Here is a 23,148-nt window from a genome sequence, read left to right as displayed (position 1 = left end):
AATGAAATAGAAGACAACAGGCAAATTATCTTGATAAGAAAAAGGGAAGGGCAAAGGAAAAGTTTAATTTTATAACACAACACACACATGAGACCTGGTGGTGTAGCCATAGGTAACAGAACAAGTGAATCAAATAACAAATGAAACAGTGCACCCTTTGATTGATGGGAGTATCACCACTGTATAACTCATTTCTGTGTTTTGGCTTACTTATCAAGGCAAGACTAAGACTTCCTCACAGTCACTTCAAAAGAAACCAAAATAAAATCAAACCCAAAAGGCAATCTCCATCCAAATGCAGGAAATAAACTCTCTCCAATTTCTTCTTTGAGTGGGTAGAAAGGAGTTAGAAGAAATAGCTTTTCTATATAAGAGTCATTCCAATTTTAAAATACATGCTCCTTAGAAACTTGAACCTCCAAAATCCTAAGAGTCCAGATTTAATCCTGCCAAAATTTAAAACGCGAACTACAGCCCAGCTCTTGTGTATATACGTAGCAGTCCTGTATCTATTCCCTTTGCAGTACTGGGATGCCTAGCAAACCAGCACTTAGATTTGCAATCATGAAGAAGGGTGGCGCTAATTGTTAGTCTAAGAAAGTGGCTGTCTCCTGCTATGGATGATTCCTTTACAGTCAAGAGATGTGGTAGTCAACTAAGAACAGCTAAATTACCCCTCCACACCCCTTAATTTACAAGCTAAGAACAGCTAATTGCCGCTCCACACCCCTCAACTTAGGCAAGTGGGCCTTAACTCTTTTGCTTAAGTGTTTTGCTGATAGCCACCCAGATGACTACAAGGAGCTCCTCTCCTTCAGACACACTGAATCACCACAGATTTTTAGTGAAAATCAGGTTATCTGCCATATTACTTATTCACTTTTAAACTGAGCAGCACTGTCTTGGGTAAACACACCTCTGGATGTGCCATGGACATACATTTGTGAGTATCTGTATGAAATGCTGCAGAACACAGATAAAAATTCAATCATATCTTTTTATAAAAGCCCACAACTCCACACCAGCTCCATGTCTGACTAAGCAAAGAAAAATTTCAGTGGCTGCCAGCTCAACAGAAGGTTTCTCAATTTAGCCAGATGTGGCAATCAGTTTTTCTGATTTACACTGTGTGTAGAAAACCACACAACAAAACTAAAACAAGCCAAATATGTCTCACTCTGTACTTAACTGGTCATTGATTTGTTTTATTTGTCTCACTCTGTATTGGTTTTTATACATACACACACATACGCATTTATGTGCAGATGTAAATCACTAGGATGGATAGAGAGAAAGGTGACCCAGGAGCTCAGCTATAAAGCTTGCATTCGACTCCAGTTTCTTCAACAGGCTGCTTCTGAGATCCTTGGGAAGGCAGCAAAACGGGGATGCTTCCCAATTTCCCTTTAATTTTGTTTCATCTGAGACATTGTATCTTTGTGAGATAACCTTCAGGTATCTGCCTAAACTAGGAGACTCTGCTCCCCCTGCAGCCAGACATAGAAAGAAGTCGCTCAGAAGATGGACCTACAGAGCCCCATACATTCAAAACACAGACTTTCTCTCTCTCTTGAATATATAAGGACTGTAGGAAAGCTAACTTTAACTAAGGCAGCTAAACTCTTTGCAGTGTGCATGTGCATGTGTGCATGTGTGTCAGCTTCCTGTGCACTTCAGTTCCAGCCCATAAACGAGGAATGATGACACTTCCCTAACTCATAATGGTCTCAGGAAAATAAGCACAGGAAAGGCTGGGAGATTCAAGGTACTTTGGTTGCGTAGAAGACACACAGTGACCTAAAATGACCCCTGAGAGGTTTGGTATGGGGAGCTGTGAAGCTTCCACAGCACAGCTAAATCGCTTTGAAGGTTCTTGTGGGAAGAAGGAGCCAATCCAACAGCTTTACCTCGTGTTCTTGGGAGGCCCCAGGTGCCCAATACACCAATACCTCTGTAACTTTAATTTCACCTTGAAGAGTTTGAGGAATGTATTTTAAATGCATTATATTTACCCTTATACACTATATCCATGTAGACACACACAGCGTTAACTATTTCAAGGTCCCCACAGAGAGCTGTTAGCAGAGACAGAACATGGGCCGGCATACTACTGAAGCCACATGCACCATCTGCTCAAACATTTTAATGTAATTTACCAGGCAAGAGCTGAGAAGGAAAAAAAAAAAAAACTAGATGAAAGATATTACATTTCCCCTTCTCCAAAACACCCCCTGCTGCTTGATATATGAACCTAACTCACCTATAACTAATACTTGATTTAAGAACATATTCAAAAATTTAAAAAAAAAAAAACAGTCCTGTGCCTGCAAAGTAACATTGACATAATTTTTCAGTTAACTACTAACCTGCTGTCCATGGAGAAATATGCAAATTCATAATCCTTTTGCCAAAACCAAGAAGGAGTGGACAAGTTAAGAACTTAAAAGTTTTTACCCCCCTCAGACAGCAATTGATGTCCTTCAATAAATGGGTAAAGAAATCAGACAGCAATTTTGATGATCTTCAATAAATCAGTAAAGATTTATTTACTGCAGCATTGAAGTCAAATAAGTTCTACATGTTAAGACTTCTGTTTGGCTGAAGGTGGCAGCCCTGGGCCAAGCACTATTCAAATTTTGGAAATAAGTCCTGCATCTGATATGTTAAAGGGGATTCCAAAGACTTATACTTCAAGAATCAGATTTCATGACAAATAAGCTTCAACCTTTTAAAACAAAAGCAGTGATTTTCAGAAATGACAAACTCCTGCTGTGTTCAACAGTATTCATGAAGATGTTTAGACAAGGTTAGCAATTTTTTCTTCATCAGAAGTACTCACAAAATTAACAAGAGACTAGGAAAACTATCTTTGCTATAAATTCAGGATATTATACACAATTGGGAAACCAGGACTACCCAGCAACTTTTAAAACTGTAACTGTGTGTAAGCTGTTGACAAGTAGCTCTCTCCATAGCCTCACTGAAAGCCCAGTGCCTGCTCGTTTCCTTGCTAATGCCATGCCATCTCCTACTATTCAAGCTGGAAAGCTGACATTTCCTTTTCCAGCCCCCTACACCATTCCCTACTCCTTTCAAACTGACAAGCAAAAATTTTAAATGTGTTATATTTAGAAAATAAAATTTTTTTTAAGACTGTAAATATCAGTGTATCTTTCTGATGTGGAAGGTAGAAAAATCTACATACAGCAGGAAAGTTTTACCAATTCCTCTTACTGGTAGCCTAAATACAGCAACTTTCATGATTCAGAATTTTAGGAAATGAGACCGCAGCCTGAGCTGCCACCCAGAGCTGAATGGCTGGCTGTGTGCCAGGATGCTTCAACCACCAGCCAGTGATCAAAAACAATCATCTACAGCAGTCATCATACCAAAACCTCCTCTCTCTTTCAACTCAGGGCTCATTGAAGGTCAACAAGGAAAATTAATATTAAGAATTAACAGAAAAGGAAAAAAGAAGCCTAAAGAAGATGCAGGCAGGAGTGATCATGACTATCAGAACATATGGATTGGCTCCCACATCAGGAGGGACTGTCTGACCAGCACCCTTTGGCTTCAAAAGAGGTCAGTGACAACTGAGATCTAAACAAATACTGAGTGGCTTAAACAAGGTGAAAGGAAACATATTCACTGACTCTTCTTGCAGGACAGAAGAGCTCTAACTGTAACTCTAAGCTGCTGGTTAGAACAAAACCAAAGTAATTCCTCATGCAAGTTATGCAACTTCTTGCTATAAGACACTGCATAGAGGTTTACTGGGATTCAAAAAACATTTTGACAAAGAAATGGAAGAATATTCCACAATGACTACTGAAAACAAACATACCATTTTCAGCTCAGGAAACAGGTAGCTGAAGGAGCATATCAGGGAAGGATCAGCATAACCATGCGTGTTCTACTCATCTTTAGGCACTGGCTTGGAACATCATTATGATAGAGGGATGCCCTGAACGTTGGATGGATCCAGTGTGCCACCCTTACGTTATTTTATGGTATACTTCAGGAGTTAAAAACATCCCGAGAAGTTTTATCAAAAAGTTAAGGAATTCTCTTTTTTTTGTTTTGTTTAGTTTGGTTGGTTGTGGGTTTTTTGCAGGGGAGGGAGTGTTTGTGCTTTGGTTTGGTTTGGTTTTAAATGATCTGGTTTTTAGTTTCATGGTTTTGAGGTAAACTTTAGTTCAATTTTCTCGCTTCCGTCCCCAGCTACCATATTCCGCAATGCTGAGCACTGAGAACATTGCCATTGATTTTCATCAGCAAAGGCTCACACCCTAACTGCTTTCAATTTCTCAGTTACTAAGCAACACTATGTGATCACAGCCTCTGAGTAAGCAACATCCTGTATTCAAAGGTTTGAACCTTAGAACTCCATATAGACTTGGAACTTCAGCACCTATCGATGAACATCAGTTTTGCAAATCTTGGGTAACAAACTCTTGAAGTACAGAAATAAATACCTTGAGTGCTGTTAATTGAAATTAGCTCTACTGAACCACAAAATTTCCTTGTATCCTCATCATGGTCCTAAAACTAAGAGTACTTCCTACAATACTGCAAAGTTTCTGTATTTTTACCAGTATTAATGAGAATAATAATAACTTTTCCTACATCAAAATTTATACATAGCACTCCTATTAAAATTATGTATTCAGGTATAGTTTAGGATGAAAAAGAAAGGACACAAAAATGGGAAAATAAAGAGTGCAATAAGCTAGATTTTATACTTAGTGAAAATTGATTATCAAAATTATCTTCTGTGTTCACTTTATACCGAATACTTACTCTAGTTTAGCACCATCAGACTTAGGGAAACACGTAATATCATTCCTGACAAGTGAGTGCATCTTTGCAGTAGTTCATATTTTTTCAACAATTATATAAAAACACTGTCATAAGGTATATGTTTTTCTTTTAAAATAGCAACTTTCACTGTTAAAAAATAGTAAACAACACCATATTCTCAATTTTATTTATTGCAGGAGGCTTTCCTGAATGCAAACAACTGTTAAAAAACAATCAATAAGTGGATTGGCTTTAGTGGAAATGGTACTTGCAGCCTTTAGTATTTGCTCATCTACACACCAAGACAACAGAAACCTTGTTTGCTGTTAACACGGAAAATCTGAATGGTCCAGAAGACTGGATCATTCCCACTGCCCAGTGAAATGACAAGAATGAGGCTGGTTGTACCTCCCTTGGCAAATCTTGATCTGTGTTAACATTTTAATAATGTGAAATTTCAAGGGTGAGAAAGTGCTATTGAAGTCCCCACACAATAAAGTTACCAAAAAAAACTGCTGTAGAAATGACCTGTGTTACGTGTACATCCATTCACATACACACACACAAATGTAAACAGTCATTGTTTTGAGGACACAGCTTAGCTCTTCTTTCATCTATTAAAAGAACCTAAACTTAAGAATTGAGCAACATAAAAGCTTTCCAAGAAGAAAGTCTGTTACTTCTGATGGAAATAATATTACACAGCACTCTTTCACTTCTAAGGCTCATTAGAAGCTCTATATTATATTTACCACACCATGAAAATAATAACCTGAGAAAGAACATTAGCATAAATCATTAATTCATTGGAGAGAAACTCTGGAAGAGGATATCTTTTTAAAAGGAAAATGATCACATTAAAATACATGTGAACTTTGAGGAAAACAAGCTGTGCCAAGTAACTGGTGCCAAAATTAAGTAATTCATAGTTATCATACTTGGATTTCAACAGGAGGAATTTAGACCATATGAAAATACAACAATAGCTTAACAAATCAACGGCAAAAAATTCAACTGAGTATTAACTTGGCTATCTGAAAGCATACTTGCTTTCAAATCATATTCCAAAAGTCTTCTGTACATAATAAATAGTACTGGAAGATACTGAATGACAAAGGTCTGAACACATGCAGTCTGTCCTACGCTAACGAAGAATTACCTATTCTCAGCAAATGAAAAAGCAAGCACGCAAAATTTTCCATTTAGACATAAAAAAATCCACCAATTTCTCCTCTCCTTCTTCCATACTTATAAATTTTAGAAAGTAAAATTGTCAGGTGAAATTTCTGTGTAATAATTTCAATTAAAATAAATGATGTGCTCTTAATGCAGTTTGCAACTTCATAAATAACTAAATCAAGGAGAAGGGACACAAAACAAAGGCAAAAATCTACCTACCATTTACCCAGTGACCAAATAGCAATATGAAAAATAGCACATTCCTCTTTCTATACTTTAGAGACACAGGAGCACTTTGATATTCCAAATAATAGGGGATGTTATTTGCTAATGATACTTTAAAATCATAACTATGAATGCACTTGACACCTCTTGGAAAAGAAAAACAAACCTCACAGTCTAATTTGCAGGTTCTCTTTTAAAGCTGACATCTGTCTGTCTCCTTACTGTACAAAATAAAAGGCAAGCTTTCTGTTTGCAGGCTCCAGATCACTTGCTCAGCTGTTACTCTCAAATCACAGCATGCAAGGGCTGCGTTCCACCTGAGGGATATGTCTGCGCTCACCAGGGTAGAAGGGGACATTTCAGACTGTGAAGCTGATTGCTCTGGAAGTGTTTGCTAACAGAGATGTCAATGAAGTAAAGGAGTTTCAGTACCTGAGTTAACAAGCTGTTGCTCCATGACCCCGCAGCCCAGGACCTCCATCCATTCTCCTTGGAAGTTGATCTCCATCTCAAAGGAAGGGTGAGTAAATGGAAAGTAGCAATCTACCCATCTGACTTGTAGTCCTGTAGCAGTGTTTAAATAAATAAATAAATATTAAAGGGTGTATGCTTAAAAGGCCATCCCTCCAACCATCTGTAAAACTTGCCCTTCAACTAATGACATCAATTACAGCAATCCAGAGAAAATAAATAGCAAACAAACTAATTTACAACAGTCATGCAAGGCGATAAATCTTAAAACCTGTGGAAAAAAATGACCATGTCTTTTCTAATATGAAAAATGCTTTGTGCAATTCAAGCACCCTCTGAAACCAAATCAATCATTTGTCAAACTCTAGCAACCACCTGGCATGGAACAAAAGTGAGCCAAGATCATGGGAAAGTCAGTAATTCTGTTGTTATTCTTTGCACCAAGAAATTACTAACTGCTTCTTACAGGAAAGTCTTTAATTTTTACTATTTCGTGGATTGTCTAGGCAAGTAATTTTTTTTCATCAAAACCTAATTAAAATACAGAGCTGTTCTCTCTGTATAGGTTTAAATATGAAAGTTAAAAATAGATATTAATATACTCAAATAGAAATATATATGCACAGAGTTGTACATTATTAAGGTATGCAACACACACAGAGCATTCTGGATCCAGCAGATAAGTCTAAGAGAAAAGCATCACTGGGTAACTCCTCATCCTCCTCCCCACCTCAGCACCTCTGCAAATGCCACTGCGCAGAGCGAGGAAATTCCTGGCATCTCAGAGCAGAAGAGCCAGAAGAGGACAAGGTCTACACTGCTGCCAAAAGCAGAGTTGTTGTCAAGGCCCTCATTATATTTGATGAGCCTTAGTTCTTCTAATGATTTACAGAGGCTTTGTTTCACTAAATAAATTTTTCTAGCTATTAGGTGTCAGGAAAGAAGTCTCAGAAACATGAACTACAAAAACACAAAACAGAACTGAAGTGCAAAATCTGTAAGCTAATGCCTTAACCCCAAGCCCATCTTCCCTTCAGTTAAGTCAAATACTAATCAGTATTAGGATCATTAAGAACCAGGCAAGTCCAGTTTTGAAAATAAGGGGCACAGCAAAAGTTGTTTGAGTGACAGTACCTGTTAACATTCCTGGTTTGATTTTCAGGCTTTTTTTGAGTCATTTCATAAAAGGAATGTGAAACATCAAATCGCATGATTTATACTGAAAGTTTTTCAAATAAAAATATTTTACGTAGCCTCAAGGATTAGATTTTCTTTGACTACTTTTGAAACATCAAATGTGGCTACAGAAACTGAAAAAATAAGCTACAACAAAAGTACATGCATGACCAAAATACAAAACACTGAATAGTTACAGGGAACTTTTCTAGATGTTATGAACTTTCAAGTGGTGAGGGAGGTTTAAAGATAAATACACTGGTACTGCTAGGTTTTCTTTTTTTTCTTAAAAATTAACCTAAGGAAATTATATGAAAGATAAAAAAGCTTTTTGATAATTTTACACACAGAACTCCGAAAACTGGAAGTATTTGCAATCAGACCATTCACCATTGTAGTGATTTTAGCAATCATTTTATTGTTTTTTTCCTGCATAACAATAAAAAAATACATAGATCAAAAGAGTTATGTGTATATAACAGTATGGTATGCAGAAAACATTTTTTTAATTTCCTGATCTTGGCATTTTTAATTCTAGGGCTGTACAATCCTGCATACACTGTAAAGCCATATGCATATAAAATATTTTCATTTAGCTTGCAAAATTTGGAACTGTAGCAAAGACACTGAATATTCAAGTAGTTTTGTGTTCAATAACAACATTCAGATAATGGTTTCTTTTTAATCCTCTTATTACTTCAAAATGAAGATTTGGGAAAAAAATGGATTTCTCAGCTGTTTGTTCTTAATTAAAATAAATTTTAAGAGATAAAAAAAGAATTTAAAGCTCTTTTTTATTTTTGCATTTTAATGCTTATTAGTACTTAAGAGGCTTTTGTTTTAAATGCGAATAAGCAAACAAACAAAAATCTGAATAAACCAAAACAAATTCACAATGAAGAAACAACTCTCACCTTCATTCTGTTCTCTAAATTAATAGTTAATCCCATATACCACAAAAATTTTATTCATACAGTATCACGGGCAATTGGGAATACCTTTGTAGTTTATATTCGAGTGTTCTTTCAGACTTTTGGCTCTAGAAGACTTTACTGAAATGCTAAGGGTGCTCAGCCTTCGGCAAGATTAAGCCTTCTAACCGCATTTCTATAGACTGCCACAGAATAAATGGGTACATTTATTATTTAGATACAAAATATTGTCTTGGTGCTCAATATATTCCCAAGGAATAAAGGGCATTGCTCATACTGAGCAAATTAGACCACTAAGGATTTAAGGATTATGAAGATTAGGTTTTCTGTAGTACTGTATAATTTAACTGATTAGGCCTAATTTATTTCTTCATATACAGCCTATGACATGCTGGCAAAAACTGATCTTTTTCAAGAAATTTTAGAAGGCCAAGAGATGTGTGACACAGAGTACAGTGCTGAATCTAACCAGAGACTGACCACTAGATACAAACTCAGCAACTTCTCCGGTTCAAAGAAATTACTTGTGTTACCAGAGGACACCCGCTCGTTTCAGAGCCTAAAAGTGTTCACGGGAGTCCTTCCAGTAGGCACATGTCCATTATTAACTGTGGTGGGTTGACCCTGGCTGGATGCCAGGTGCCCACCAAAGCTACTCTATCACTCCCCTCCTCAGCTGGACAGGGGAGAGAAAACACAACGAAAGGCTCCTGGGTTGAGATAAGGGCAGGGAGAGATCACTCACCGCTTAGTCATGGGCAAAACAGACTCGACTTGGGGAAATTAGTTTATTACAATCAAATCAGAGTAGGATAATGGGAAATAAAAACTAAATCTTAAAAACACCTTCCCCCCACCCCTCCTTTCTTTCAGGCTCAATTTCACTCCTGAATTCTCTACCTTGCCCCTGCCAGCAGTAGGAACAGGGAATGGGGGCTGCAGTCAGTTCGTCACTCCTTTTCTCTGCTGCTCTTTCCCTGCTCCAGCTGGGGTCATTCCCACAGAAGACAGTCCTTCATGAATTGCACCAGTGCAGATCCCTTCCACAGGGTGCAGTCCTTCGGGAACAGACTGATCCAGCATGGGTCTCTCACAGGGTCACAAGTCCTGCCAGCAAACCTGCTCCAGCACGGGCTCCTCTCTCCACAGGGCCACAGGTCCTTCCAGGAGTCTGCTCCATCATGGTCTTCCCATGGGGTCACAAGTCTTCTCTGGGCATCCACCTGCTCCAGTATGATGTTCTCCAGGGCCTGCAGGTGGATCTCTCCCCCATGGGCCTCCATGGGCTGCAGGGGCACAGCTGCCTTACCATGGTCTGCTCCACGGGCTGCAAGGAAATCTCTGCTCTGGTGCCTGGAGCACCTCCTGCCCCTCCTTCTCCAGTGACCTTGGTGTCTGCAGGGCTGTTTCTTGCACATGTTCGCATTCCTCTCTCTGGCTGCATTTGTGCAGGGTTTTTCCCCTCTCTTTTAAAACGTGTTATCCCAGAGGTACTACCACCGTTCGTGACTGGCTCAGCCTTGGTCAGCGGTGGGTCTGTCCTGGAGATGGCTGGCATTGGCTCTGTTGTACACAAGGGAAAATTCTGGCAGCTTCTCACAGAAGCCACCCCTGTAGCTGCCCTGCTACCAAAACCTTGCCATGCAAACCCAACACAGCAACTTACATGTCACATCTCCAATAAGTATGGAAATAGTGAATATTTATTGTTATTTCTGAATACTGAATCAAGGTAAGGAACTGGTTATAGCCTGCACTGAAAAGTAATGGTGTTATCAGATATTAAGCTAAACAAGTGCTAGCCTAATTGAGTCTCGTAATGAAAAAGGCTTGACCAAAGGCACTGAAAAAGAAAGAAAAGAGAAAAGAACAAACCAAACACATTAAAGCAGCCTATTGCTACACTACAGCACAGAAGCAACAAAGCCTGGGACCCAGATGGTCTTCACTGACCAGAAATTCTCTTTGTTCCTGTGAGGATTATTTTTAGAGATGAGGTTATGGGAGAAAAAGGAGAGGGGCACAGGGTGGGCGCTGGGAAGCACAGAAGGTATCAAACTGCGGCCTCTTGAGGTGAGCGTCAATTTGTAACTACTCTGCACCTCGTTGTTGCAGATAATTCATCACACTTGCAGCAGACAGGAGCTGGCTGCCCATAAACCTACATTAGCTCACATTTTTCAGAAGTTATTTGCCAGACCATTATGTCCTCAATAAATGATTTTTTTTTCTTTCTTTTTAGACTCCTTACACCTACAGATCTCCATGTCCTCAAAGGAGGTATCAGTACAACAGAGTTAAAAAGAAGAAAGAGCAGAACAACATGTTTGATTTAAAAGACATCCAGTGGCTGTTCAGTGAAAACCAGCAGCAGCAAAGCCATCAGTCAAAGCACAGCATCACCCACTCTTCTGCCTCCCCTTACCAGTGCCTAGAAACTGGGTAGATAAATATGGGACAGCAGTGAATTTTGAGCCATTTCATGTAAAGCAACAAATCACAGAAGTAACACACAGTCATTCTTTTCTATTTGCTATAGTAAGATTATTTCTGAATCTCTCAGGCTCCAGAAAGCTTTTGACAAACTATGGAAGGGTTACAGAAAGAACTGTAGTTGAGAAGGACTAACTAACTTTATAGAGAAACCTAAGACAGTTTATCTTGGAAAGCCTTATTACAAGGTAACTTAAATGAGATATAACAGTATTCCTACACTGATAATCTGTATGGGGAGACGGAGGTGTAAGTTAAATTACTGGATTTCAAGTGTGCACCTTACCTAGAGGTAATAGAGGAAAACTAAGAATGTGATATCTAGGTGTAGTATTTGAAATAGCTTCCTGATATCATAATCTCATGAAAAAAACTAAAGATAATTACTTGTAGAATGCAAAATCAGACGTGGCATACCACTAGAAAATCTCATAAATAGAACTGTCTTACACTGTGAAGTATTTAAGACAGTTCCTTGCATGATCCAGATCTTTCCCCGTCCATCTAATATCTAAGTAATTCCTTTGTCTGTTGTGAAAGCCAGAAAGAAATAAAAAGACAAACTTTTGGAATAAATGTAGGTAAAGAGTCAGGTAAAGCAAAACTGTCTCATTAAATATTATGAAAACTAACCTAGAACAATGTAGAGGAAAAAACATTGGGAAAAAAAAAAAGGTCAGGTCAGCGATCTGACCTTTCTGCAGAGATCCTGCAGGGATCCTCAATCTGTCATCAATCTGACATGGTAAATTCCCAGAGAAGTACTGCAGAAGCACAACTATCCAATTCCAGGACTTCAGGGCACAAGCTAATTTATGCAAAATTAACTTGCACAGCAAACTTAATCTACAATCCAAACAATCTGCCTATGAGTAACCACTGACTGTGTGATAACGTAACATTTCAATAGCTCACTGCAGCAATGGTCATGCTGTCCTGCTAGAAAAGATGTGCAACTTCACTACAATATTCTGCTGACAGCACAGACTGTAAAGAATACAACTGATGTGAAGTATAAAAGGAATGAAATTTTTGCTTTTAACAGAAGATGAGGTCCTACGGAATGCCCACACAAAGGAAAAATACAGAAATTTCCCAAGAGCAATAGACACAGTAAAACACATTTTAAAATTAAGTTGAGACAAAAAAAAAATTATCAAAAGTATTGTGTCAAGAGTAAAACAGAAGCTAAAAGATGACAGTAGTCAAAAGAGAAATTTTTTTATGTATGTCCCAAGACACTTGCAGTGCACCGATCTCATACACCTAATGCCTAACATGAAGTTTTGCTCTCTGAATACTATATTCAAGTATTTCCATGAAATGTGGGGGGCAAATATATATATATATATATATATAATTTCATTTTAATCACTAACTACATCTTGTCTTTGCATTTCAGGAAAAATGTAGCTGGTATAGAAATGGAAAATCCCTACAGTAAGAAGGTGGCATCTACTTTTAGTCTGTATGTTTAAAATAATTTATTAATACATTTTTAATTTCTTTCTAGCTACTGTGTGGACTGCAGAAGAACTGCCAGCATGTTGAAGCTTAAAGTGTAGCCTCTGTCAACAGTTAGAGAAGGATGAAACTGCAGCCTGAGATATCACTAATAACTCCTAGAAATTGTTCACTTTAAACAACATCCCCAGCATCTGAGGGTGATCTAAAAATATCATTCTTACTATTACTCACTTTGATCCTAATCTTGTATGTTTCAAAAGACCACTGTTCAGTAAAATACATCCACAAGAAACTCTGAACTGAAGAACTTAAAAATTTTTGTTCAGGTGGAATAGAATAAAACCAGAAAAATATTCAAGAAATCATATATAGGACTTGGTACCATTATCAATCCACTCCTGGAAATACTGCTCTAAGTGCAGTGAGCATCTTAAAAGACCTCTGAAAGTAGGCAAGATACATTCTAATACCATCCAGTATTTCCTCAACAGAAAAATGAATCAGCTCAGAATAGCAGCCTCCTTGCCAAGGAAATAGCATTAATGTAGCAATTTTGACTCAGGCCATTTATAAATTCTGTTCCTGAAACTGAAAGCAGGTATTTCTGAGGAGAGAATATTTCATTCATATACATATTCATTACCTTTCCTCATCCCACTGTAAGTACCAAAAGACAAGTATTTTTCAGCTTGGCATGAACTTAGCAAACACCGTCTCCCCTCAGCTGCAAGGTTTAATTCATTTGCACATGGGAAACACTCAAGGCGCTTCGTGTGCGCACACAGCAAAGCAGCATGTGCACGTACGTACCCCTTCCCTGGTCCTGTCCATCTCCATGCTGCTGGTGAGAAGTGAAAATTGCCCTGCACCCTCCCCAGCAGCACTCAAGCTCTCGTGCACCCCTAGATGCGACGGTGCATCCATTCCCTGTCCCTCCGGGGACACGGGAGGTTCTTGAAGACAAAGCAAAGGGGGTCCTGCACAGCTTTGCACTGGAGCTAGAGTTGCCTCTCCTCGCAGGTCCCACACTGACAGGTCCGTCACTTTTACTCTAACACCCTGCTTCTGCCCGACGAGTGTTCGTAGTTGAGTCTGGCATGTGTCCCCACCTGTATTCATGCCCACTACATTACCCTGACATGCTGCATACCAGAACATTTTCACAAAAACCTGATGATTCAACACAGTGCTGTGTGCACTGGTACTTAGGAAAACCAAGAAAGGAGCGTGTGGCCTCTTGAAAATAATAATTTTTTTAAAAAATTCTGTATTCCAACTGTCAACATCGCCCCTAAGCCTCCTGTGTTTGTATTTACATAGCAAAATGTGTCTCCACAGCCCAAGCAACTACAGCCACCTGGAGCAGTCCAGGAGAACCTACCGTCACCAAAGACGTGAGTCATGAGCTTTGTGAGCACTTGCTTCAGGTTGAACTCCACCAGCCTCACTGCCTCCATGGTGTGACACTCTTGCTTGTGGGCAGTGCGATGGCCTTGCTCGAACAACTGTAAACCTTCGCCATCTTTAATGCTGGAGAACAACTACAACAGAACAAAAATACCAGTGTTTTGCATCAATGACTTTCTAAACGAAAACAGAAAACGAAATTTCACTGATTCAAGTGGAAATCTTACCTGCTAAGTCTGCACCATGAAAAAGAAACATAAAGACTGTGATTTTATACAAATTCTGTTCACTAAATGCAGAGATAAATCATCATAAGAACAGAAATATTCAAACAATTAGATTTATTTTATTTCTGTATACTGTATCTTCAAATAATATGATTAGCTACAGGAAAATATTAATTTATAAAAGAACAATCTCTCTTTTTCTGATTCTGTCACTGTGAAAGCTATCATGCAGAACAAAGTCCTCTGTACCATATAAGTAAACCACATCTCATGGCTTCAACTTTTTTAGTAACTGAATGATATAAAAGAAATACCAAAACATCCAACACTTTTTAAAAGGTATAATCAAATTAACATTAAAAAAATAAAAAAAAACCACAAAGCCATAAAAAAACCAATTAACCAAAAACCAACAAGAAACCCCTAAACCAACCAAACAAAAACCCACCTAAACAAAAAAAAAAAATCACTGGTGGTTTAATGAGACCTTAAGATGCTTACACTTGATTCATCTTGGGAACAGTTTACTCATTTAAGAACTACCATTTTCCTGCATATTCCCATACACAGCCTCCTTTTTGTGTACAGGAATTTTATCTATGGGGCATTTAAGGATTCGTGTTCTTGAGCTGGGGTTTCCAGATAAATTACAAAGCACATGGACAGCTCTTTTGGGATATGACAGACTTGTTCTTTATTCAGAGGCTGCTCCCCACCACATCTGCTGCAAATTGAAGATTCTGTTTCCTGCATATCCCTGCAAGTTTCTGGCCAGGTGAACCCAGACAGATACAAACCAGCAAATCTACATCCTCTCAGAGAGACCAATAAAACACTAATTAAACAGCATCATTGGAGGCTCTGTGTCCTGGGGAGACAAGCAGGCAGTTTTATACTCTAAACAGTATTTTTGTTGGAAATCCTTACAGCTGTACAAAAAAAAATATCTGTTAAAGTCTGGAGAATAGGGAGAGCCAATTGTGAAAGTGTTTCTAGTGCCCTTTCCTACCTCTCCTCCTCCAGCTTCCCACAGTCAATCAAGCACACACAGAGGGAAAACACATGCACCGAGATTTTCTTCCCATTAGGCTTCCCAGCATAACTAGCTCTTACTCAGGAGATGCCACGAACAGCGTGTAACCTTAACAATTCACAGATGCCTACAGAAGTTGTTTTAATTGCAGTTTGATGCCTTCTGCGCACTAAATGCTCTAAACTGAAAGTTCAAGTGAACCTCTGGTAGCTTACAAATGCTGGATATAATTAATTAAGACAAGTTTCTAGCACTTTTCGTACAAACACAAAGCATGCCTGAAAAGTCTGAGTTTAGACAGCATGCAAACTAGCAGCAAAATGGATTGAAGGAATAGAAAAAAAATCCAGTAGCGTTTAACTTCTTATTGCTAGTCACAAGGAGACTACTGGCAGCTTGAAAAAGCACCTCTCCACTTAATCTCCTTAGTGTGCTGCAGAAAACACCAAATAAAAAAGGAAAAGGATAAATACCAAATAAAACGATTCTCCATCAGTCAAAAATGCCTTTACTAACCAAAAGGCAACAGCTTGACAAAACTAGGCATTACACTTTTAAATAACAGATTCTTTATTCAAGTGCACCTGAAAGATTAAAACCCCTTCTTCCTACTGGCATTATTTCTGCCCTGGATGGAACAAGCAGATGACACCCACCCTATAACTAATTTGCTCTCAGCAGGACAGATTGGTCATCCAGCATGTGGTTTTGAAAGCCAGGGGGAATTCACAGAGGCCAGCATCAGCCCAAGGAGGATAATTGTCTTAGGCTCACCAGGTGGTGAATGGAGAGACACAGGCTTCCTCACAGAGAAACACAGAGTGGCTAAATTAGGTTCCTGCTCTGAACTACCCTATACAAGTAGCTATTTTCCTTTCTATTGACTGCCTGACTCAGTAAGCCAGAAACTTCCTTCAGGCAACAGAGATGTTTCCCCTTTTGACCAGAACATGCTCTATTTACACATTAGAAGGTACATTCACTATTTTCCCTATCAGCAGTATTTTAGGACATAAAACTCTTTTCTTCATTTTCCCCTTCATTCCTCCCTTCATCTTAAAACTGGCTCCCTAGACCACCATAAGAAACAGTCTGGACACTAGCCTTTAAAATACAGCATATGTATTAACAAGTACATAGAAATACTTTTCCTTACCGCTGTATTATTCCTGAAACGTGGATGTTGTAATTACTGTCTTAAGCAAGATTTTATTTTAGTAGTTTATATCAGATGTGGAAATAAAACTTGTGCAAGAACCATTAAACACATTTAGCCATACTCCAGCCCTCTAACCTGCCTGAGTCTTCATCCTGCCAAACTAGTCATATGCACCATCTCCTTTCCCAAGCCAGGGTAAGTGTCCACGTGGCAGTGTACTGAGCCAGGCTGGGAGATGGGTCTGGTTAAGCAGTAACCCAGGAGAAGGGAAGAAACTGAGGGCATGAAAATGGTCAAGTTCATCTCAGTAATCAAATATCAGCATACCAGTGACACTAAGAGACTTTCTGGCACATGGAACAGGGCTGGGCCACTTTAGGCACAGGTGTGATTCTACTCCAGTTCAGACAGGCTGTGAAAACACAGCTATTGGGAAGTCCCCAAAAACCAGTCAGTGGCAAGAAAACAGCCCCCCTTACAGGCAGGCACCAAGATGCACTTTGGTATTCTCCATAGAGGCTCCATCAGCTCCTGTCAACTCCAGTGCAGCTGTGGATGGGGTTATACTGAGAAAAAAAGATCCCTTACAGTTGTATTAATATTTATTCCCCACTTTCCATCCCCACTTTTCATCCAATATGAACAGCTTTAACTTATACACTAATTTCACTATTACAATGATTGAACTGTGCTAAGTAGATCTCTTGGATTAGGAACACTTCAACATTTCTATAAAGCCAGGAAAGTCAAAGGTTGGATAAAATGAAGAATCACCTATGGTTGCTCCTTTTTGATGTCAATTTTTCTCAAGCACATATCTGAGCAAATGGAGAAAAAAATATGTAACAAACTGGCATAAAACACTGACACATTCAAGACATCACATTTTCATGTACATTTATTCCTTCAGTGCACACTAAATTAAAATGCACTATTTTATTGTATTGAATAAGGTCAGTCATTACTACTACCAGAAAAGAAATTTCCTGTAGCCATAAATCAAGCACCTATGTGTCTGTCTAGTGTAAGGACAAAAAGCTTTTTCTTTTAGTGAAAGTGTGCAAAACACTGAATATTGTGTCACCATGCAGAAGTTAAAAAAATTAATAATTACCAGGATTTAACAGCATATCTAATTATGCTGCATTACAAAGGAGCAGGAAGAAAGGAATTGAAGTGACCTAACCATGTGGCATGAAATTTACTCACAATTTAGTTCATAATAAGAATAAAATCATATTTTATAACATGTATTGGTAAGAAGATGCAGGGGTTTAATTGGACAAATACAAATGGAGCTATGCTCCCTCAAAATACATTCTCGTATTTCTCAGCCTGGCACAAAGGGCAGAAGTCACACAGGCGATTTAAATCAAGATCCCAATGTCTCCTCAGTCACTTGACAGATTTTTTGGTCTCACATTCCTTCATTATCCATATGTTTAGGATTCAATCCAAGATTAGGTGTCTCTTTATAGGACGGCATTCTGTCTTTCCACAATGCAGTTGTGTATTCCTCCTGCCAGTCATGCATCGATTAAGATAATGAATAAATCATGCTCACAGACAAAGCAGCATTTAAGATTATCTCTACATGAAGATCTGCATGTGGCAACACTTGACCTTGCCACACCAAATACATTTTGTCTCACTGGCCCCGATAAATGTCCCTAAAAATGAACCAACAGCTGCACTCTGAATCAACTTACTAAGAGTAAGTCATTTCTATAACATTTTAAAAGTGCTGTGGAACTCAAAACTCAACCAATGGATCATGAATGATGAAGATGATGCCACTCATAGACATCTCAAAGAGAAAACCTAATGTCAGTCTCAGTCAGCCTCCAAGATGTAAACCTGCACCCCAAGCCAGGCAGTTTTAGGTACCAAAAAAAACCCCAACCCACTGTCTTCATGACAGAAGACTCTTTATTGCATATCAAGAATTGGTTTGGGGAGAAAAAGGCAAAAATCACTTGAAGCCACAAGCTTGCTGGTGCTCACCTTAACTTCTACATCCTTCAATTTTTAGTCCTCCAATTACAGCAAAGAAAGGTTATTCCTATTGTTTGGTTGTTTGTTTTACTTAATGAAAATGTTTCTGGAAGCAAAGGGAAAACAACTGAGATGTTTCTGAACCATAAAGAAAAAGTAACACTGCTACAAAGATACCTATTACGAGACATATATTATCGGACTCAGACTTCTGCTTCTGTGGCAATAGAAATTCCTTTACTTTTAAGCACCTTATACTTCCCAAATACATCATCATCACTGGTCTACTCCGGTCTCCAATCGGGAGGTCTGGAGACACACCATCTGTAACGCTGCTGCTTCTTTTGAGAACGCACGCAGGATCACTCTCAAGGAGAAAAGACAATGCAGAAAGAACCGTGTCCTGTTGATACCACCTAAGGAGTCTTTCTGCTGTGCCTTTTGCAACCAGACTTGTCTATCTCACATTGGCCTTTTTAGCCACCAGCGTGCTTGTAGCAAGTGTGGGTAGAGTCCTTCCCAAATCTTTGTTCACAAAGCCTAGCCATGATGATGATTTCCCAAATACACTTGTAGATATTTTGCTCTTTTTTTTTCCCTACACAATTAAAATATCACATTGAATAGACTTAACTGCTTTATTCGGAACAGTATTGTTGGATTTATTTTTTTTTAGCTGGATGACACAAAGTTCGAAAAAATATTTTACATAAAGTCTTTGCAATAAAAGATGCACCAGTGGTTTTCGAACTTTCTAGACCATGGACCACTATGAAAATCTCACAGACCTTCTGATGTCCTTCACTGTCAAATTTTCAACTAAAAATAACAAAGAATACAATTTGGGTCCTCAGACCAGTGAAGATCTATTTATTATGGCATGATTTATATACCACAACTGGGAAAATACTGAATACTACAATATGCACAACTAAGATAGACAACTGCAAAAGTGAAGTCAGTTCCACCTGAACTAGACAGGCCTTCTATTCCTACCACTCAGCCAAACTGCAGGAATAGAGTCATCTCAGAATATTCTAGAAAAGTAATGCTGCTGCTCTTTTTCTTATCAAGGTGCCTCTGCTCCTGGACACCCTTCACTGCTCCTTGAGAGAAAGAGAGGCATCTCTAAGGCTCCTTGGGACTGATGCTTTGCTCACAACCCTATCCATGAGTGGCAGAGGGCTAAGAAGAGTACCTTTCCTTGGTCACTTAAACCTTCTAAAATATTTGTTCCTCAGTGCTCAGCTAATCATTGCTATTATGACTCCCAGTTATATACACAAGTATTCTCAAACAAACTGTAAAAGTTCCAAATCACTACATATAATAGGCTGATCTCTGGAACAGTATAAGTTGATTTAAATTCCTTTACATGTGAGCATTAAAAAAGTGACTGAAGAAAAGAAGGAGCTGTCCTTTGATACAGTGTCAGAGCAGAAGCACAGTGTCTAAAGCTGCAGTAGCATACAGAATTTTGGAGAAGTCAAACCTAAAGACACTTGTTTTGCAAGTGAAAACCTAGGATAGCACTTGATTTAACAAAAAAACAAAAACAAACAAAAAACTCCTGTAAATTATTGGTCAATCAAGTGTTCATACCTATCCCAAAGCATAAGGAAAAGGACAAAAGCATCTTTTTTTTTCTTTCTAACAATACAAAAGTATTATTGTCAAGGTATACAAACATGGGAAGATGAGGAAAGGAGTATGTATTTAGATGACAGCCAGAAAAATCTCCTTTTATATTACCTAGATTAAGACTCTTTACATTTCAGGATATAAACACTAGAAGTTACTCTTCTTTTTTTTTTTTTTTGCATTTATATAGAATGTTTTGGAGGAGTAGTCCTTTGTAACTGGAATATTTACCATTTTTACAATGTATCCTAAAAAAAAATTGTCGTTTCCACCATAAACATTTCAGTGGAGAATAAAGATCTATCCCTACTACTTCTAGCACAAACAAGCATTTCTTCATCTAAACAATCTGGTATTGGCCTCCATTGGAACAAGGTTACTGAATTAGAGGAGCGATTCCTATGTTTTAGCATCTGTTCCCCTTAAAATTTATGTATAATTCAGTACAGACTATAAAACACCGTATGAAGTCTCCTTCTGATGTGTAGACATTTTTTTATATCAACTGAAAGCTGTTCATTGACTGCCATTGGGTTTATATTGGCTCCCTCTTCTGGCTGACATGCAAAAAGTGCAATTTATTGAGATTTTTTTTCTCTTTTCCATAAATTATGGAACTGCATCAAAGACAATGGCATAGCAGAGAAATAATTTCTTTTATAATCCACCCAGGAAAGTTAGCCAGTTCAAATCTGACTACATCAGTATCAAAATTGCCTGTCCAAAACACTAAAAAAAGGGAAAAAAACATAATCCATAGAAAGGAAAAAAATCTAAACAACCATCAGAAGAAAAACAGGCATGCTGGAGGAGGATAATAAAAAAAGAAAGACTGTTTGGGGGTACTGTTTTATGTTCAGATCTGAAGCAGATCTAGGAAGCTATTTTTGGCTCTGGTTTTAACTATTTATATTAGTTCATTTCTAACTGTTTTATATATTACATTCAGGTAATAATTACCTAAAATATTTTTAAATATATTGAAAACATGTCTAAATAGATTTTCAAATGTTCTTTGATAGCCAGTCCAAGGACACTTTTTAAAAGTTTATGAGAAATTTAAGCATGAATTATTCTAACTTTTAGCAATAGGTTAGTTTGGAAGATGTAATTTCTTTAGTACTTTAATATCTGCACTCAAACAAAGCCACAGAAAAGCATCAGTTACCTGCCCATCTTTAAATTATAGATTAACATTCTCTTTAAAAAATAATCAACCAACCATCATGAAAAACTGTATAGCCAGAGAAACAAATAGCTCACAAACATCTCAGAATAAACACTGTAAATTTGCCAAACTCTAATTTGTTTTTCCAGCTCTTACTTCCACTGTGTTGACTTTACCTTTGATATGAAGAAGATTATACTGAATACAGGGCAGGAGTTTTAACCTAGTCTTGACTACAGTGTGTAAAATTACTCTATTGGCCATAAGATGAAATGTACACAGCACTTGTAGCTAAGAGCCAACAGTTTTTCCCTCGGTTCCAAAGATTCTGATCCTTGGTACCGTGGAAATTTCCTCTTCCCAGAGATTGCAGCCTGATTATGAATGAAAAGTCTGAAGCAAGGGTAACAGGCCTTGGCATTCACACATTTCTGCTCAGTGGGTTGCAATTTAAACATGAGTACAAATAAATTCTTATTAGAATATTTCTCTCATGTAGTATTACCTCTATTTAGTCTTTGTTCCGCTCAGGCAGTTCCTCCTGGAATTATTTAAATGTGGATTATTTTGAACAGGCAACCAGAATATAAAACACAGGAACAGTCCCCAGTGAAATTTCAGAATTACACATTCAGTTTTTTCCACGAGGCTCTTGTGATTATGACTGTAAAAAGTGTTACATATGGCAAGGCTCTATCAACATTTAAACATGAACTGAAGCAAAAAGGGATGCTTCAGATCATGCTCAGGTTTAGAATTTCTGTATGTTGCCCAATAAACAAGACTTTACGCATTGTACACCACACCACTATTCTTTCTTTATCAATATAGAAAGTCCAATGGACTTTCATTCTTTAGAGAGACAGATACATTTTCCAGCACATAGCTAATTTCAAATCCATCAGCTATTAATGTTCTCCAATATTTCAATTGTTTTCTTGGTGAAAGAAAGAAGATAAAAAGAAACAAGCAATTTCCAGTGTAATGAATGAGATTGTTAAACATTGCATTTTTCTCGAAAGAATATGACACTGAACATTTCTGTTACTCTGTTCCCAGTTATTAAAATCCTACTATTCCTATTATTAAATTTGTAGAATAGAAAGAAATAGTCTGTCATTAAGATTAAAATTCCTTAAGGCGTATATTCATTAACAAGGATTTCAATAATTAGATCAATCATACCTAAATTTGCAGAAATTTCATCCTGCAAGAATGTTGATGTTATAATTTTGTGGCAGATAAAACCTTTACATCTGAATGCCTGAATTTCTGCTCAAGTTAAAAAAAAAAAAAGGCATGAACAAAAAACATCAAGAAATGGTATTTTCTTAATATAGCGTTATACATTTTTTCCATATACTCTGATTGTATTCATAAGTAGGCCTATGGGAAAAGAACAGCAAATAAAGAAGACCGAATAAGTCTGTAAGATTTCCATTTCCTGGTTACCAAAGAAGCAGTTGCACGCTGGATTCCACACCACACAGCTCACAGAACACCTGCAGAGGTAGGAATGTGTTTGTACTGGAGGAAGCAGTGGCCACATGAGGTGGGAAACACCAGTGCAGGCAGTGCAAACACCTCCCATCACAGAGAAAAGCAGTGCTCTATGATTACCCTGGTTTTCCCTCAGGCATCCAAACCCATCAGGCTTCCCTGCCAAGCTTCTGTCACCCATTGGCAACCACATTAAGAACGGTCTACATCTCAGTATTATTAGAATAAGCTAGTTTTAGTTATAGAAATGTGAATTTGGCAGTACTGCTACAAGC

The 23,148-nt window shown here is 38.0% G+C and overlaps 1 protein-coding gene across 1 annotated transcript in view; it reads right to left on the bottom strand.

The window, feature by feature from the left end:
- Positions 1-23,148, bottom strand: part of FARS2 (phenylalanyl-tRNA synthetase 2, mitochondrial) — a 200,896-nt gene that overhangs the window by 163,973 nt on the left and 13,775 nt on the right. The window contains exons 5-6 of the mRNA XM_017838794.1: positions 14,125-14,284; positions 6,637-6,768 (exon numbers count right to left, since the gene is read on the bottom strand). Of these exons, the coding sequence (XP_017694283.1) occupies positions 6,637-6,768; positions 14,125-14,284 (292 nt within the window). The remainder of the gene's footprint in view (positions 1-6,636; positions 6,769-14,124; positions 14,285-23,148) is intronic.

The sequence above is a fragment of the Lepidothrix coronata genome, unplaced genomic scaffold (assembly GCF_001604755.1).
Source record: "Lepidothrix coronata isolate B3197 unplaced genomic scaffold, Lepidothrix_coronata-1.0 Scaffold360, whole genome shotgun sequence".
NCBI classification, from domain to species: domain Eukaryota; kingdom Metazoa; phylum Chordata; class Aves; order Passeriformes; family Pipridae; genus Lepidothrix; species Lepidothrix coronata.
Note: the sequence above shows the minus strand (reverse complement) of the source record. Positions and strands in the feature narration are given on the sequence as shown.